The sequence below is a fragment of the Poecilia latipinna genome, unplaced genomic scaffold (assembly GCF_001443285.1).
Source record: "Poecilia latipinna isolate Pla-1442-1.1 unplaced genomic scaffold, P_latipinna-1.0 Scaffold4, whole genome shotgun sequence".
In the NCBI taxonomy this organism is placed as follows: domain Eukaryota; kingdom Metazoa; phylum Chordata; class Actinopteri; order Cyprinodontiformes; family Poeciliidae; genus Poecilia; species Poecilia latipinna.
In genome coordinates, this window is record NW_015112620.1 from 20,867 (window position 1) to 38,763 (window position 17,897).

The window sequence follows — 17,897 nt, forward strand, 5'->3', positions numbered from 1 at the left end:
TATATAAATCCACAGTGTTGAAGTGTTATTCTGGATACATCACCCGAGTTACCAGTTTGTGCATTTGTACCTCAGCCATTACCAGAATCCAGAGTTTCCAGTGTGAATGGACAATATTCGTGTCTCTGTGCACATATGAAATTGACTCCCACCCCAAGTCTGCGCTCTCCATTTTCACTGAAGTGATCAATATCCATACTCACGCAGAGAAGGTCTAAATGCTGAGGATGTGGTGCTGTTGTCAGGCCCATTAGCAAGACTTAATGGTGGCCTAAGAGCCTTGTGTGCCCTCAGGGAGGAAGAGCAACCACCAGCAGCAGCAGGACAAGCTGAAAGGCTTGAGGGTAGTGGGATGGGTGGGGGCAGCATGGACTGGAAGAAGAAGGCAGCAGCTGTGTGCTATAAGAGAGGCTGTTTAAACGGCTGGTTTGTCTGAGTCTGGAGGAGGTAATAAGTTACTCCTTTACGTTTGCATGGTGCAGGCTAGACTCATGACAATCATTTCAATGCACTTCCTTTAGGAGGATACTAAACAGATGAAGCATGGCTACTGTCTGCTGTTTGTCTCTGACTCCTTCATTCAGTTAATATTTAAAGTACTTTGTCCCAAGATTTTCACCTCAACTTTTTCTGCAGTCATTATAATCATAAAAGGGGAGGAGCTAAAGTGTAATTTTAGTTACAAAATGACAAAAAATGATAAATTAGAGGAAATGGTGATGAATGGATGGACCACAGCCAGCTTCTATCCTTGGCCTTTGGTAAAAGTATAGCGGTCTCTCAGGCTTTCTGTTGTTAATTTTATCTAAAGATTATAATTTTTTTTTACACAACCAAAAACATCAAACTCATCAACATCCTACCAGGATCATTTCTAATGTAGCAACTTATTGAGATTTTTTTTTAGAAAGAAAAAAAAAACAGTTTCCAAATGTTCTCAAACCAGATTTGGGCTACACTGTTCAGATGTTACGGTCCTGCCTAATCAGTAAAAAAAAAAAAAAAAAACTTAATATACAATGTACCTTTGATTTAAACTGTTAATTTGTTACAGCTTAAATAACACCGTATTGCAAAGTGATGTAGCTTAGAAAACAAAAGTGTTTTTTTTTATCTTTGAGAAATAGCTCAGAGATTTCAGCATGCAAGATATAGATCACACATTTTTATCTTTATCTTGATTGTGAACATGAGAATGGTTTAATAAAAACAAGAGTGCTGCCCAACTCTCCTTTTATCACAAAGTAATCTGATCTGCAACCAACCTGGTTGGATGTGAGATAAGGCCTCAGGGTAATAATTTAGTTTGTAATGAAGCCTGTAAAAATAGAAAGTAGTTCAGCTTAAAAGATGATCAGCGCTGTGATCTGCAGCATCAATTGGTGCATTTTTATTTGACTGTAACTGTATGACTGTGTCTGAGTGATGCAAGTCGATTTCATCTCAAGCAAAACAGCTTTGTGCAACTGTAGGTGTTTGTGGACTACTTATGCTTAACCCATATGCTCTTTTACTCACGCTGACAAAGAAAAGCATGTCTCATCCCTCTGTGAGGTAGGAGTATATAGTGCTCTATTTACACACACTTGGAAGCATAATTTGTCCAATATTTTTGTTCTGGGCAGTGTGCCCATTTCCAATATGCTAAGCACAGGGGATAAGAGTGTGATCACTGTGAGGACCCAGTTCTCTGTGCCAAGTCCTGTCACTCACTGCTTTGTTTTGTCTCAACATGTCCTTCTGATGTCAGTGTTAATCAGAAAAACTTTGGCTTTGAACTTAGAGAGCTAAGCCTGGGGAAAAAACCCCCCAAAACATTAGATCCAGGTTGTGTTTTATGAAAACTTCTTGGTCTGAGAAAACAAAATAAGTTATTTACAATCTAATCACTAAAATAGATAAAAATAGAAAGATTCAAGTATTACAGTTTTAAGATCCATGTGAAACAAATATGTGACTTGAGATTTTGGATGGCACAACTCTAAATTTAAAGGCTTGTAAAAAAAAAAGAAAAAAGAAAAAAACATTAAACCAAGGAATACACTGTGCCTTGCAGCCTGCTGTTAGTTTGGCAGTAAAAGCAGAGCAGACGCCTTGTAATTTATCCAGAACATTTGCCCCGCATAGTAACATTTTTATGCCTTTGCTTGCTGTCTGTCCTTTGTTTCCCCTCTATAGTTAAATGGCAAACACAGAACACCTGCTTTCAGTTGCAAGGGCTTATATGTCAGGATATGTTAGAAATGATCAGGACCCTCATTAGCTGCATGTCCATTGCAAATGTGTGGAAAATGTCCAGAAAACACAATTTTGTAATTGTGGTGTTTCCATTAATTAAGAAACGCAATTAAAATCACACGTGAATAAGTTTGTTCTTGCAGTAAGTAATTAAAAAACATGCTGCGCTGTTATTCTTCAGCTACTTCCTGTCTCCTTCTTTGTGATTTGTGCCAGTGGCAACATCTGGTTGTCGATCACGTGACTCATAATGCAATGTTTCTATTGCTGTACAAACCAACTGAGATGCGACCTCATCCTAGCGCCAAAACCTTTTCTTGAAAAACTAAAGCTTTTATTTTAATTGGCATTTGACGTTTATTTTCAAAATGTCAAATTGTGTAATTATATGGTCGATGGAAGTGCAGCTACTCTTAAAGACTCTCAGAAAGCTACTATCTTAGCTTCTTCTTCTAGGAACTGTAATTAGTTGTTACTCGGAACAAAGTTAGACACACACAAAAACAAGAACGCCCCAGTTAATAAATTATCAATAAATTGAAGTAACCTTTTTGATACAATTATAGGGTCCCACCACTACATTTCCATCAGATCGAAGTCTGGACCTTCGCTGAGCTATTGCGACATTTTGAGTGTTTACCTTTTCAGTCATTTTGTTGGAAAATTACTGCTGTATTGTGCATGTTGATGATCCAGTTCACTACTTATTTATTAGTTATTAGTCATTTCTTGATTATTTTGGTTTACATGCAAGTTTGTGATGGGCTTTGCCCCTCCAGGAACTGGACAATTTGCCATAATTACTCTACTTCAATGCATCTTACGAACATTTAACCCAAAAAGTTTGTGATATTAATCTTATCCGCACAGCATGACAAGTCCACCTTCCTTAGAATTGCTTAAAATAAATAAATGCAGACAATTTGAAGTAGCCTAGTTAAAAGTTGGACTTAAATAAGATTCAGATGCTGTGGCATCACTTTAAAGAGGTTATTTGGTTACTCTAAATTGTGATTAAATTAAATTAAATCTGGAAGAAGAGTGAGTCGTTACTAGTTATTGCCAACACTTGATTGCAGTTGTTGTTCCCAAAGATGGTGCATCCAGTTATTAAGTTTACAGAGCAATAACTCTTGGATAGCTTTTCCCTTTAATAAAATGAAATCATAATTTGGAAACCTTTTGTTAGCCTCCTTATAAAGAAGTTGTGGTCTGATAAAAGTAGGCACACTGAGTAATGTCTGATGTCACTTTCCATGCCCTAATTATAAGAGGATGCTGCTGTAGAAATCTTTATCTTGCATCATTCAAAGTGCTGCAAAAACCAGTGCCAATGAATATTGGTGGGTTTTCAATATGTTTTCAATATGTCAATACGTTGACCTTCTCCCTAGGTCAACATATTCCTAGTGAGTAGGAATATGTTGACCTCCATCTCTGGCACGAAATTGTTTATACAGTTATATGACAAGAGAATCTGTCACATCTGCCATTGTGTCCAAAGTCATGAATACTAATAGTGGATTTTATTATGAACCGTTTGGAGGTCTAGATGTAACCATCTGGTTGTAACTGATCATTTTCTTTCACTCTTCTAGAATATATATACACATTCTGGATTCAAGGATCTGGAGTACGAGTAAAGGAATAATGCTCAAAACTTTAATGCGTTATTGTTATTACTTGAATTCTGACAGATAGAAATGATGCGTGTGCCATGGCAACAGCGCACACGATGTCTGTGGATTGGACAGACTTTGAGAGGGAGCAGGTGTTGGCGGCTTTATCCATTAGCCAGGCATATCACCCCATATCCAAACACACACACACACGCGCATGCACACGCAGGCACACACACACACATGCACACGGACAAGACTCCTATGGGGCTCTCTCTGAGTCACCCTGGCCAAGCTTACTTCCTCTTGATGATGTAGTGTATTAGCATCCCAGAAAGAGCTCACCATAACAGATGATCTCACTCTCATTGAAAAAAGAAAAAGGTTGATGTGCTCTTCTAAAAATGTTATGATGCAACTCTAAGTGGTTTTTAATCTAACATTTTGAATTTAATTAACTGAATGTCAGCTAGAGGAGACTGCGTATTTTCCACACCCAAATTTTTATTTTTATTTTAGTTTTTTAGAAATAAAAAAGAAAAGAAAAAAAAGACCAACAAAAACCAGAACAAAATTATGAAGTGAAAGTAAAGTGATTCATGGTTATAGTTTTTTAAGAAATGAAAAATGGACAAACTTTAGCATCCTTTTTCAGGTCTCCTGAGTCAATACTTTGTAAAAGCACCATGTATTGCAGTTGCAGTTGTCTCTACCAGCTGTGCACATCTACAGATACATTTTCCCCATTTTTCCATGCAAAATACCACGACCTCAGTCAGATAAGGTGCAAACAGCAATTTCAAGTCTTGCCACAGATGTCCAGCTTGTTTTAGTGCTGGACTTTGACTGAGCCAATCTGAAATCAAAATATGCTTCATCTGTTTTGATCATATTTTCACCTGTTTTTCATTTTTATTTTTGTGGCCTTTTTATGCTTTGTCACTTGCTTTTATTTTGTATCACAGTCATGCCTTTGTGTCTTTCTCTGTCATTTGAGTGAAAGCAAAATCCATAAACATTAACATCTTTTTTGTTGTTGTTGTAAAGCCATTAAGCAGTATGAAATGTCTTGACAAGTAAAGTATGGCAGGCTGGCAATAGAAATTGAGTCATCTGGTCTTATATAAACTGAATGTTCAATGGTTTTAAGTTACAAACAGATGGACAACAAGCAGTGTACAGATTCATTGCAGCAGAACCTAATCACATCAGGGTCGTTGCTGTTGTTTCCCAATGTCATAAATATAGCAGCAACAATTTTTCTATTGACTTTGGCTCCACTCAACCTGCTGGTTCCTGAAGCTTTGAAGTCTCAGAGCACTTAGGACGGATCGGTTTTCAAACAGCCTTTCAGCCACCCCAGACATGAATGGAGACGTTTCAAAACAACATCAGAATGGAGTTAAACTCAAATTAATCTAAACACTAAATTGCATCCAGTGATTTCAATTCTGCACTCTTGGAAAGTATTCACAATAATGCATTACTTCTTTGATCTCAAATGTTAATTTGTATAATTGTTTAAAGACTTTATTGTTGATTTATTTGGGTAAAGATGGTCTGTTACTGTCACTTGCTTTTATGGGTGACATGCCAGGGGACATACCAAGACAGCAGAATTAGACCTTTTGAATATTATCTTGTATGACTATTGTTATTGGATTCCTTGCTCTGTTATTAGCTGTTTAAAGTATTGTTCTTGCTTGCATTTTGTAAAGAGAACAACAAAATGTATAAAGACAAAGGATAGAGTCATATTTTTGGCACTTTTTATTGCAAAGAGAAACAGGAAAGTAAAAATAGAAATAGGCTTTACTTGCACCATCTGTGCTTAGGACTCAAACTTGATTGAGCTGCAATGGGGTCTTTTGTTTACAACAAAAATATTGTCAAAAATAATGTGCCAAAGGAAAAAATAAATAAATAGCTTTAAAAAGTATCTGAAAGTGCCATATAAAGTCAAACTACTTTCCTTATTGCATCTAACTATAGCCAGGATTTAGAAATTGTACCTTGTGTAACACAGATGTAAAATTTCCTAAGCTGGTGTAAAGTGATCATAGTCAAACATGTTTTTGTTTTTGTTTGCCATCACTTCAGAAATATAAGGACAACTACTATATTCCTCCTGCAATCTGAAGACACTGCCATCTATTTAATCCTATCTGAAATTTATCTAACATGGGTTATCTGTTTTCTCTCCCTCTACCCTCTTTCTCTCTTTCTCCTGATTTGTCTTCCTCGCCAGAAGGATTTACCTCTGCCCCGAAAAAGTAGCAGGTAAGATCAACTTTCCTCTTCTTTGAGTTTGGCTGTGTAAAGTACATGGACGCTTTTAAAGTTTGTAAGATACATAAGGCATCTTCAAACAGTTTTTTTTTTTTTTTTTTTTGGTGTTGGCTAAATATTTCTGAGTTTGTGTTCCTGAGTTTCCTTTATAACAAAGGAAACTGAAAATTGTCACACAACTATTCATTACTGTGCTTTAGCTGTTGCTATAAATATATTCTTACTACTTACAGCATATCTCTAATTTCAAAATGTGAAGAAGCTGTGTGAGGTGTTAAGACAGAATGTGCTAATGTTGAGCCATGTCTCCTCAGCAGAATGGACATTTCCTGCTGTGTTTGCTTTTTCTTGCAGCATGCAACGTCACACTATTTATGAAGGAGAAAGGACAGAATTAATTGAGTTGATGTTTTGAGTTTTTAAAAATCCGGTCCCTTTTTTTCTGACTTGTGATGAAAAGCTTAATAGCCAAAGGGAGTTGATCGGTAGTAGCAAAGAAAACATGACAGTTTGTAAGAATCTTTAGAATTTGGACTTGACTAAATAATGTGCATGACTTTCTTTCTTTTTTGGGTTGATGAATTGCTCTTGCCAGTATACTTGCATGCATTAATATTTCAGTGTTTTTGTTATAGTCAGTATTTCTGATATTCATAAGATTGTGTCTTTATTCAGTGTACATCAGGTGAGTTCCATTTGTCAGATTGATCCAGTTTTAAGCTTGTTTTGAAGAGAACTGTTTCAACTGACTGCAAGTGTCAGTGGAGACGGTTCTATTTTGGGTGGCCTGACAAGGAGTCATTTAAACAAGATAATCTGGCTAGAATTGGAAAATCCATCAAACATAAACCTGACATAAAGTGATCCTTGTAGAAGAAACTGTTACAGTCTCTTTTTGAATTTCTCTTGCTATTTCCTAGTAAATTTTGATTTAATTGGATAAAAGTTTCTTACATCAAACCAACTTCCACATTCCATGCGAATGACTTGGACCTGTAATAGTCTATCATAGTTGTTGGACAACATGAATGTAATATTTTATCACAATATTTTGTGATATTTATTGTAAAAATGTGAAGATGAAAAAAAAAACTATTTACAACTTCTTTTCAGTCTCTTTTTGGTAACTATGACTACAAACAGAAATACTGCTTTTAAAAACACTCCCATTTATATTTACTGATGTTCTCATGGACACCAATAGAGAAAATAGCAATATATATATTTTGTGGATTTACTGCATCTTGTCCCTTTGTTCTATTTACATAAAAACTTTACAAGTTTTCTTCCTAAAAATTGCAATCTGTAATAATTTAACCTTGTGTAGTTGCACTCATTCACAGAATAGTGAAGTATGCATCATGTCCCCATCATCCATCATCAGTCAAAAAATAATCACGTTTACACTAAAGATTCAACAAAAAAGATAAAACAATTTATCTTTCAATCTTGGGCTGCACAGTGGTGCAGTTGGGAGCTCTGTTGCCTTGCAGCAAGAAGGTTCTGGGTTTGATTCCTGGCCCGGGGTCTTTCTGCATGGAGTTTGTATGAGTGGGTTCTCTCTGGCTTCCTGCCACAGTCCAAAAACATGACTGTCAGGTTAATTGGCCTCTCTAATTTGTCCTTAGGTGTGAGTGTGTGTGTGTGATTGGTTGTTTGTCCTGTGTGTCTCTGTGTTGCCCTGCGACAGACTGGCGACCTGTCCAGGGTGAACCCCGCCTCTTGCCCGGAACGATAGCTGGAGATAGGCACCAGCAACCCTCCTGACCCCTCTAAGGGACAAGGGTGTAAAGAAAATGCATGAATGGATCTTTTGATCTTTTTTGGTTGGTGATAGGCCAGTAAAACCATCGAAAGCAACAACTCTCCCAATTTTGAGTCTGAAAATGCTTAAGTCAATCGCATGTTTCCTATTGGTTCTTTTTTTAGTTCAACAATTCATCAGATGAATGTGTGGGACCTTTCCATTAATTTTCATCTAATGGAAATTTAACTATAAAATCCTTAAAAATCCCCTCAAGGAAAATTGTAAATCTGTATCAGCTAAATCCTGACTGCTGCATCTCCAGATGATTCCTTTGTGCTTCCCATTTTCAAACATTTGGCTTTTATTGAGTAGAAAGCAGAGAAGCTGAGCTACAAATGAAGACAAATAGCTTTTTTTTTTTCAGAGATCAGACTCTCTCCTGCTTTGTAATAGGAAGTCATGGTCAAGTGGGGTTATTGTACTCTGCCTGCCTTGTCTTTCAACTTCAGCATGTTTCAGCTTTGTGTGAGGCCTTTCACTTGGAGAGCTTCTCTGCCGCCCAATCTGTTGCACCAGTGAACTGTGCGATGAACAGTCAGCCGCGGGAGAGCTCTGCTTTCACCCCAATGGCCTTTCTGGATGAGGGTGGATCAGAGGGTTCAAGAAGAGAGGGTAATACAGCAGTGTTCATAGTGACCATGTGTGGTTTTTTTTTTTAAAGATTTTCCTGGTGTCAAAGAAATCACATTGATCAATATCTGTCAGCGAATAACAGAGAGGTTGTGTTAGTTTAGAGTAATTCCTTGACTCAAGAGAGGGAAGAAGTCTCTTAGTTGTGATTTTAACCTTTTGTCCTAGGTTCTCCTTTCAAGTGTCAACATTAAATCCGGTTATTGACATTCTGCAGCAGTTTTACAGTACATGTCCAATGTTTGTCTGAGAAAAATGGACAAATCTGGCTTCAATTAACACATTCATTCATTAAGTGATTAACATCAAAGCTTTGCAGTCTGTTTGTATGTATAATTTAGAAGGGAGTGTGATTAATTAGTTGAATGTAGTATTTAAGGAAGAAATCGTTTGTATTTGACAGCTGCAGCAGATAAACTGGGAAGTATTTGTTAAAAAGAAAAACCAGCTAGTTTTTAGTCTCTGTCCATGGTGCTGAAATACCATCTATTCTTTAAAAATAAATAAATAAATAAAAAAGCATCTATGAAATAGGCTTTTTCTCCCCCAATTCCTTTAATTGTGAGACTATTAAGCCTTTTTTCAGCTGAAGCATCAGTCTCTTCCTTAATTTAAATCACTAATTTGTTTTTACTGCTGCTCCTGCTGGCCAAGTTTGAGCTCACAAACAAAGACTGACCCGGTTTCACACACGCTCACATTATTAACTTCAAAGGAGATAAGATAACAAAATGCGCAAATATATGTGTATATATGTGATGGTTTGAAACAAATACAGTGCAAATGTGTGTATTTTTATTTGACAGAAAATCAGGAAATAGAGTCTCTGCTTGGCTTACTTCCAAACATCTATGTACCAGGACTATCTCAGTACATACATCTTCTGTCTGTATGTAGCTGTAACTATGAAAAAAAATGTTTTATTGACTGTTTCCCGTGTTTACATTTACAGACAAATTGGTGACTGATCAGGGATCTCAAGATGCATTAGGCAAAGAGTAACAGGCTTAAAAACTTCATGTTCTACTCTCAAAATCCTCCTGTATTATTGAAATAACCAGTGAGTCAGAAGGTAGTTTGTATAGGCAGCTGACAATCCTACAATGAGCTCGTAAGGAAAATTTTCCACATCAAATTCCAGTTGCATGTTCTTGTTGATGTTTAGCTTAAATAATTTTTATTGTTTTAATAGTTGATAATTGAAAACAATTTTTTTCTTCCCAGCATCTTTTAGCTATTCACTGCTCTCTGAAGCACAGCATTGAGTTCCTCTGAGGTGAACAAGCAAGCGCAACTGGAAACTAAAATGGTGCTGTCTCTTTAAAAACGGAAGCCAAACTAGCATCGCTGTGCAAAACTGCCCCATCAGTGTAATAAAATAAACGTGTGTACGGATACATGCTGAATTTGTCGCTCACAGTTTGGTCGCCTCCGCGTGTGCGCATGCTGGTGCGTGAAACTCATGTGTGTGCTCCTAATTGCAGTCAGTGGACAGGAGTGTGTGTGTGCGTTTTGTCTGTGACCTGTGACCTTTTGTGGTGGAGTGGCAGATGTCACAGCCAGACATGAGGGAGACTATAGAGCCGGAAGTTCACAATCAGCTCCCCCCCCCAGCCTCCCTCCTCTACGTGGTGCTGCTCCTGCTGTTGTATTTTTCTCATTAAGTCCTGCTATGGGTCAAGTTTTGTGTTGTGAGTTTAACTGTTATGGAAAAAGACAGCCAGGACAACAAATACGAGATTTAATGTTTCAGAAAAGCATTGACGCTCAGGCACACTAGTCCCATCTTCTATATGATATCATGATCCTCATCACCGTCTCTGACCTCCCACTGTGCTACAGTGATATCACCCCTTCCCTCCCTCCGCCCTCCTCTTCTCTCCCATGTATATTTCATCCATCCGGACTCCCACATTAGAGACGGCATCCATTATTGAATTACTCCCTTCAGCACTACTGTGCAACTGTCACCCGGCGTCAGCTTTAACATTTGGTGGATTGGTTTCAAAGGGACAGAGGGAATATGTGCACACATACAGCAGAGTGACATCTCTCTCGGCCGGACACTGAAGAGGGACTCCGGGGTTTACAGACAATACCTGGATTCATGCAGGGTGCCAACTTGCTTCTTAGAAAAATTTTAACTATGTTTGTGTGAAACTGTGCACTGTTTTTAGCTGCTGGTGTATTTCTATTAGCGCTGTCAGTCGATTAAAAAGTGTAATCAGATTAATCACTAGCGCTGTGAATAATCACAGTTATTCACCGCATTTAACTTTGCATAGTGTGTCATAAAGTACATTTTGCCACTGAGCACACCAGTGTGACTCTCCTCGCTCTTTTTTTGCATCTCTATATTGTTGAGGGCAATACAAAACCATGTAATTTGCTGCTGCAATCTAGGTAACGCGTTAAAGTTTTTAGATTAATCGCATGCTTTAACATGTTAACGTGACAGCCCTAATTTCTAAGATTATAAATTGCTGTCTTGATATTCTACCAGTTGCTCCTTATTGTAGGACTGAAAATAAACTTAGTGGAGTTCATGCTTTTGCTGCTCTCAAGTTTAGACGGGTGTCTTCTTGTAAATCTCTTCTGAAAACACATTGTTTACCCTGGGATTAGACACCAGGTGAGATGTTTTTAAGAGATTCTTATGTAGATTTTTTTTAATATTATCTTTTATTATGAGGTTGTTTACTTGTATATTGTGTGTTATATTGAGGTTTTTGTTCATAACTTATTCAACCATTGAGCACTTTGGTCCTGTGCTGTTTGTTTCATGTGCTTCATAAATAAAGTTGGGTTGGCTGGAGTAAATACAAACTGGAGTTTTCAACTGATGATTTAATTTATTATGAGGAAAGACACACACGACCTTGGGTGCTTTATATACTTTGTGGTTCTTTTGTGATAGCTTTGAGTAATTTTAGTAGTGTGTTTTAGTCTACTTCATGTTGCCAGGTAGCCTTCATTGAAATTACTTATTCATTTGACTGGTCCAGCAGAGGGATGTTTACGATTATCTACGCAGTATTTTTAAGCTCTGTGTTTGTTTTGTCTTTACCAATTTGGGCCAACTTTGCTGAAATAAAAAGGGAACTACCATTTGTGTTTACTCATTTAAGGTCACCATGATCAGATTTCAGAATATGTTTATTGACTTGAAAATTTTGCGCTTAACAAAAAGCAAAAGGCAAAAATCTGTAAGGGGACAAACAGTTTTTCACAGCACAGTAGGTCATTATAGAAAATATCTGAGAACAGATCTCGAAGCACCTACGAATTACTTATGGAAGATGAGCCCATTTTTAAAAAAATAAATGTTAGTCATGTAGAAGTAATTGGCATGTTTGTGACTTTTTTGAACTGGAGATGAACACATTTGATGCTTATGCAGTAATAAAGAGCAGTCAAGGGAATGACTCAGAACAATAACATCCCCCTGCTTATAGTAATCAAGTAACATGCCACTCAGTAAACTGCTTGACTCATTTGTGTACTTTTTAAAAGAAATGTCTGCAGATGTTCTGTGCTTCAGTTATCTGCTTCCATTTTGCTTTTTAATAAGAACTGCATCATTTGTGTCACTCCACAGACTGCTGATTAAATACTGTGACTGCCAGTGATGAAAAAGCAGTTAATTATTGGTAGCAAAAAAATTATAATCCCATTCCACTGAAATTAGTTTTGTTTTTCTCCCTGTATCCCATATGTCTATGTTATTCTCTTCAGACTTATCCATGGCTTATTTACGTTTAACCATGAAGTATTGTTAGACTGATCCTATATTATCATTAGTGTGATATTGCTGACAGATGTAGCGTTGCATAACAGTATTGTGAAGAGGTTGATGTAGGTGACACGGTAAACTAAAGGTCAGCAAAACTGAGAACCAGTTTTCTTCAATTACTGTCACATTGTGTTATACATTGTTGGCATATTGAAAAATATGTTTTTCACATTTAGAGGGACATGAATTTCTGACATGTCTGAATTATTTGTCTGGCTTTTGAGGCACTTTATTCAGAATTTTGTGTGTCTGCAGGGATGAGCGATGTAAAATTTTGTTCCTGCTGTACCAGCCATCACTGTCTCTTTTGATTTGTTTTCATATTCAGGGTCAACTGAGGACGTGAGGGTTAAAGTGTGAAATTAGTGTGCAACTGAGTGGGAAGGCAATGCTAAAGCTTAATTGCTTTGTCTTATTATGCCAATGCAAAACAACAGTATAACAGAGGTATTAAGATATTCTGTCTATAAAATAATATGAAATATAAACATCCTTATTTCTTACTGTCTATTTCATTTTAGAATTAAATGTGTAACAAATCTCATCACACAATATGGGGACACAAGATGTCCCCATATTAAAAAGTCATCATATTTCAACTAGATAGCGCTATATCAGTTTAAGCTGTAACTGTGAGCCTTGATATGACAGTAAGTGCTTCACTCTTGACATCATGTATTTTTGAGTCGTTGCCCTGCTGCGTTGACAGTCAGCTGTCAGCTGCATAAACATCAAAGAAGATCCCACCACTTTTAAACACATTTTTAGAAGTATATTTGCCGAAAAAAAGCAAAAAAGTTAAAAGTCACGTGAGTTCATCAGCATTAATTATGCTGATACGCTCACCAGTCAGAGTCTTTTATGCCACTAATACTATATTAGTCAGTTTCCTTTTTACTTCTCTCACTGGTTTTCCTTCAAATTCACACATTTCTCCAATATCTTACTGACATACTTCTGTTTTGATGACGATGATGATGAGAGCAAACACATGCTCTCTCACTCCCTCTCTTTTTGTGTGCCCAACTCCCCCCTTTGTCACTGTGCACTTCCTGGTTTGGCACGATACCCTTGAGATCAGCCCCTCAGTCCTCTCTCCTTTAGAGAGAGATGCTCGGCAGCCCGCTCTCTCTGTCTGCCTCTGCTCTCCTTGTTTAAATTCTAATCTGCTTGCAGCTGTAACACAGATGACACCTCAGAGTCTTTTTTCACTTTTTGCACGGACCCCTGAAGAAATACTCATTTGTGCAGAGTCTGTGGGAGCATTAAGGGACAGTTTGAGGCTGTGTTTGTGTGTGTAAGTGGCCAAGGGAAGATGTCATGCCAGCGTGGAGCGTAATTGCTGCTTCTTGACTGCCTCTTTCTGTGTGTGTGTGCGTGTGTGTGTGTGTGTTTATTTCTGTAAAAGCAATTGTGGCAGTGCTGCTCTCATGTTTATCTGCCAACACATCATTCTGCTGCGAGAAAAATGTTTCGACGAACAAAAAGGTAAACGGCAACGATCTGTCAATGTGCATTCTTTGTGACCGTTGTGGTGCCCTGCTGTTGTAGCTGTTTGTTGAGGTTGTGTTTTTTCCATGATGTTTCCGTAGTCACTGCCAGCTCTCATGCTGTCTCACAGTTGTCCCCTGTCTCCATTTAGCTTCAGCAATATGCCATGTGCTTATGTGTGTGTGTCTTTTTGTCCTTATGTGTTTATCAGCTGTATTCATTTTGCACACAGCATTGTGCAAAATACAACGGCATGCCCTTTAGGGTAACTGAAGTACAGTGTTTGGTTTCAAAACCTATGTATTTTCTCTGTGTGTTGCTCTGATATGCAAATGCAGTGAACATGTGACATATAAATTTATATTCATGTTGAGCTACATTGTAGTAACGCTGAAGCATTTTATTTCAGTTTATGATTTGTGCACTTGTCTCTCTTTATGCACGCATAATGTGTTTGTACTTGGTTGGTAGCCTGTGTGTCAGAGATAGAAATATGGAGAGAAAGCATTATTTTCAGTGTCCAGGGAGTGCTTGCAGAGAGCCAACAGCGGGCAGTGCTCGAGTGCTGTCTTCCTGGCTCAATTCCCCTATCCTCCATTCCTCTTCATCCCTCCTAACACACACGCACACACACATATTGCTGTTGCCTGAATTTTGTCCCCCTAACATTATCCCTTTCTCTACTGTCGTTCTCTCCTCTCCTTTATGGACCATCTGCACAGGGTCCCTGCTGCTAGCTTTCTCCCCTTCTGATCTCAGGGGGATTAGTGTTAGTCTTCACTATTATTTCCATCATGCGTGCACTGAGCAACAGGATGCCCAGATGTATAAGGGAGAAGAGCTCACTTAGCTCTGGCTTAAGTGTTTGTGAGACATTACAGCTGACTTTTGTTCTAATTGATGCAGTAGATTTAACCAAATGGGGGATTGATCCTATTAGGCTGTGGACCTAGGCCTTTGACAGTAAAAACAACAAAACATATATATACATACACTCAAAAATATATCTATAAAAAATAAAATCAGATTATTTTAAGTGATCTCTTTGTTTTCCGGAGCTGTATATAAGTGTGTGTGCAATTTATTTTTATTAAGAACTAATATTGTAGTGATGCTATTGACTATCTCTGTTTCAATGACTTGGAAATATACACTGGTTGCAGTAAATATTGTAATACTCCAGAATCACTTTCCTACTCATGTAGTGCTCTAGTATAAGCCAAGCTGACACAGCATTTAGGAACATGTCAGAATTATTCATAGTTAATAGTAAAAACTCAATAATTTCATGTTGCACTATGCAGACTCTCAGTTTGCACTGATGAAGATTCACTCACCTCTGCATGCTGAGTAGTTGGAGCACCTTCAACTGACTCCACCTCTATCTTAATTTGGTTGATGCTTAATTCTTAGGCCATTGAATGTTTATACGCTGATTCTGAGCTAACTAAAACAATTAAATCTTGTAGTGTGTGTGTATTCCAAAATACACAGAGAAAATTGGGCAGTTTCAAAAGTGACACACAGACTTCAAAGACGGGACCTGATATTATATAAAACGCTCTTCATTTCCTCCTCTTTGGATCCATCTAACCTGTCTTATTTAATCGGCCCACAAACATGGTGCGATAAAACAGAATGTGCCAGCAGCTTAAGCTGAAAGATACTCTTACCTGAGCCAGAGTTTTTCAAAATCAAAAATACCACTGTGCTTCAAGGAAGTATGTGCTTGTTTTCCACTCAGCCACTTCAAAGCTTCCATTAAACAAATTGATGCTTTTTTTTTTTTTTTTTTTAATTAACAACATCCATGTTGCCATTGCTGGACTGGAGTTGATTCATGTATCTTGTGGTCTGCTCAGCTACGATAGACAGTTTTGTCTTTGGCACTGTGTGTCTGAAAAATGAATGCAACTACAGAACAAGAAAATATTCTAAGAACACTATTGATGATATTTTCTGTGGGTTTCTGCTTGGGGGGGACTTGTTAATTATATTTGGAACAAAGTCAGTATCACATCTTGTTACATAATTTTACTGATATTTTAAAACAAAGAGGAAATGATTTGAGTTTGTAAAATGTTTTTAGCATCGACTGTTAAGAGATTGGCACAGCGAGCACTATTATATATAAACAGCAGCATGTGTGTGAAATTTCTCTTGATCTCTGCCTCTAACAGGCTGCCAGTGTTTTCAAATCCAGCAGTTTGCCTGATAGCCAGAGGTTGAGACAGACATATTTCTGTACTCTTCTAGGTTCAGTATTTTTTTTTAATCAACTGACACTCTGTTGCAGCTTGCATAATACATTTCTGGACATGTAGAGAACATCATTTCCTTTTACATCCTTGAGGTTCCTTGATAAAACTTGGCTAAAGTCTTCCTCCAGTTGTGGGATGTTGTTGTTACAATGATTTGTTCGAGCTTAACTTGGTGAGTTCACTGATGAGAAAAAGGTCGATTCTTGACTTTCTGACTGGCACATGACAGATCAGGCTTGATCAGGCTTAAAATTGGACGATTCCAGTCTACAGTCAGCTTCTCTGTCCACCTCTTACTCAGTATTACATTTCTTGTAAAGATTAGGAGTAGTGTACAATAAATATTACCTGTGAAGCTAAAACCAGCAAATACTTAATTTTGTTTTTCTTTTTGCATTTTCAGCCATTGTAAATCACTTCTGTTTTAAATTTGCTCAATCATTGTTACTTTAATTTGTAATTTACAGAAAAAATAGATTTGCAGGAATTTATAATCTTTAAATCTGTGCAATTATTTCTTTCACTAAGTAGAAAGCACAACTTTAAGTACAAAAAAACCATAAGGTCATGTAGAAGATGGATTTAAAAGGTCTGGAAAGGTCCAAAATCTTGTTCTAAGTACACATATTTTCCAGGTTTCTGATTATGTTTCACAAATAGCTGTTGAAAACCAGATCTAAATTTACACACAAGGATTGTTTAACGATTGGGCTCATAACAAAACATTGGAGGAGCATTTGGTTGCCCATCCCTGGTTTGCGTTATAAATAAAACATCTTTGATCCCTACTTTCTCTTTGTTCATTTTTTAATTATCTCACATTTTGTCCTTCTATCCTTTCTCCCTTTGCTTTGTGTTGCATCTGTCCATCTGTGTATTTTTGGCTGGCTGCAGCAATTAAGAGGATAATGCTTTTCATCCACTCCAAACGGTCTGAGCTAAAGACACTGAAAATATGAGTAAGAGCGGGAACATTAAGCAGTAGACAGAGACCGTGGCAGAGCTGCAGGAAGAGGAGAGTGGAGCTGGATGAAAGGAAGAGCCCGAGGTAGTGCCTCAGCCTACATTTAGGAGAAGCCCACCGGGGTTAACTGAGCCCTTGACGATAGATTCTTAAGTCCATTTCTGCTTGTTTCTTGTTTGTTTTTACCACTTCTTGTGGGTCTCTGTTGGATTGTTGTTTTGGATTTTGAAAGCATGAAAGAAAGAGATAAACAAAACATCTAAAGCTTAAATACTTTCCTATAAGTAGCTTAGTTGCCAAGAAGGTCATCTCACTCACGCTCAGTGCAAATAATAATGATTTGCACATCTACATTTATGTTCATCCACGATGCAGAGTAGATTACGATCAAAGCAGAAGATATCTCACATGCGGGTTGTGTTGTACAGGTAACAGGTGACATCTGGCTAAATATATAGCACTTTCTAGAGGTGATAGGGCTGGACAATAAATCAATAACGATATCGCAAAAGACACATGATCACTATCAATAGATAACACATTAGAATATTCAATAATTTCACTAAACTCCGAACCAGAACCGCACAGCATTCTGGGGGATGCTGTGAGGCAGAGGAAAGGCTTTATCTGGCCTGCTCAACATCTCGTGGCCAGCTAAAAAATATTGGTGGCATCAACTAACTCACTCACTCTTTGGTTACCTAGCAACAACCTGTTGCTAGGTAACTTGCATAGCATTTTCGGCTTGGAGCAACCAAGTTTGCAAGTATTTCAGATATTTGAGCATAGTTATGTTCATTGATCA

The 17,897-nt window shown here is 37.6% G+C and overlaps 1 protein-coding gene across 3 annotated transcripts in view; it reads left to right on the forward strand.

Moving 5' to 3' along the window:
* Positions 1 to 17,897, forward strand: part of mast1a (microtubule associated serine/threonine kinase 1a) — a 68,303-nt gene that overhangs the window by 8,706 nt on the left and 41,700 nt on the right. Inside the window, exons 1-2 of one of the 3 annotated variants that reach the window (XM_015051356.1) lie at positions 13,459 to 13,673; positions 13,785 to 13,864. In XM_015051356.1, the coding sequence (XP_014906842.1) occupies positions 13,845 to 13,864 (20 nt within the window). In that variant the 5' untranslated portion in view covers positions 13,459 to 13,673; positions 13,785 to 13,844. Of the gene's footprint in view, positions 1 to 6,105; positions 6,138 to 13,458; positions 13,674 to 13,784; positions 13,865 to 17,897 lie in introns of those variants that run through there. The other 2 variants (XM_015051183.1, XM_015051268.1) reach the window with 2 other exon arrangements.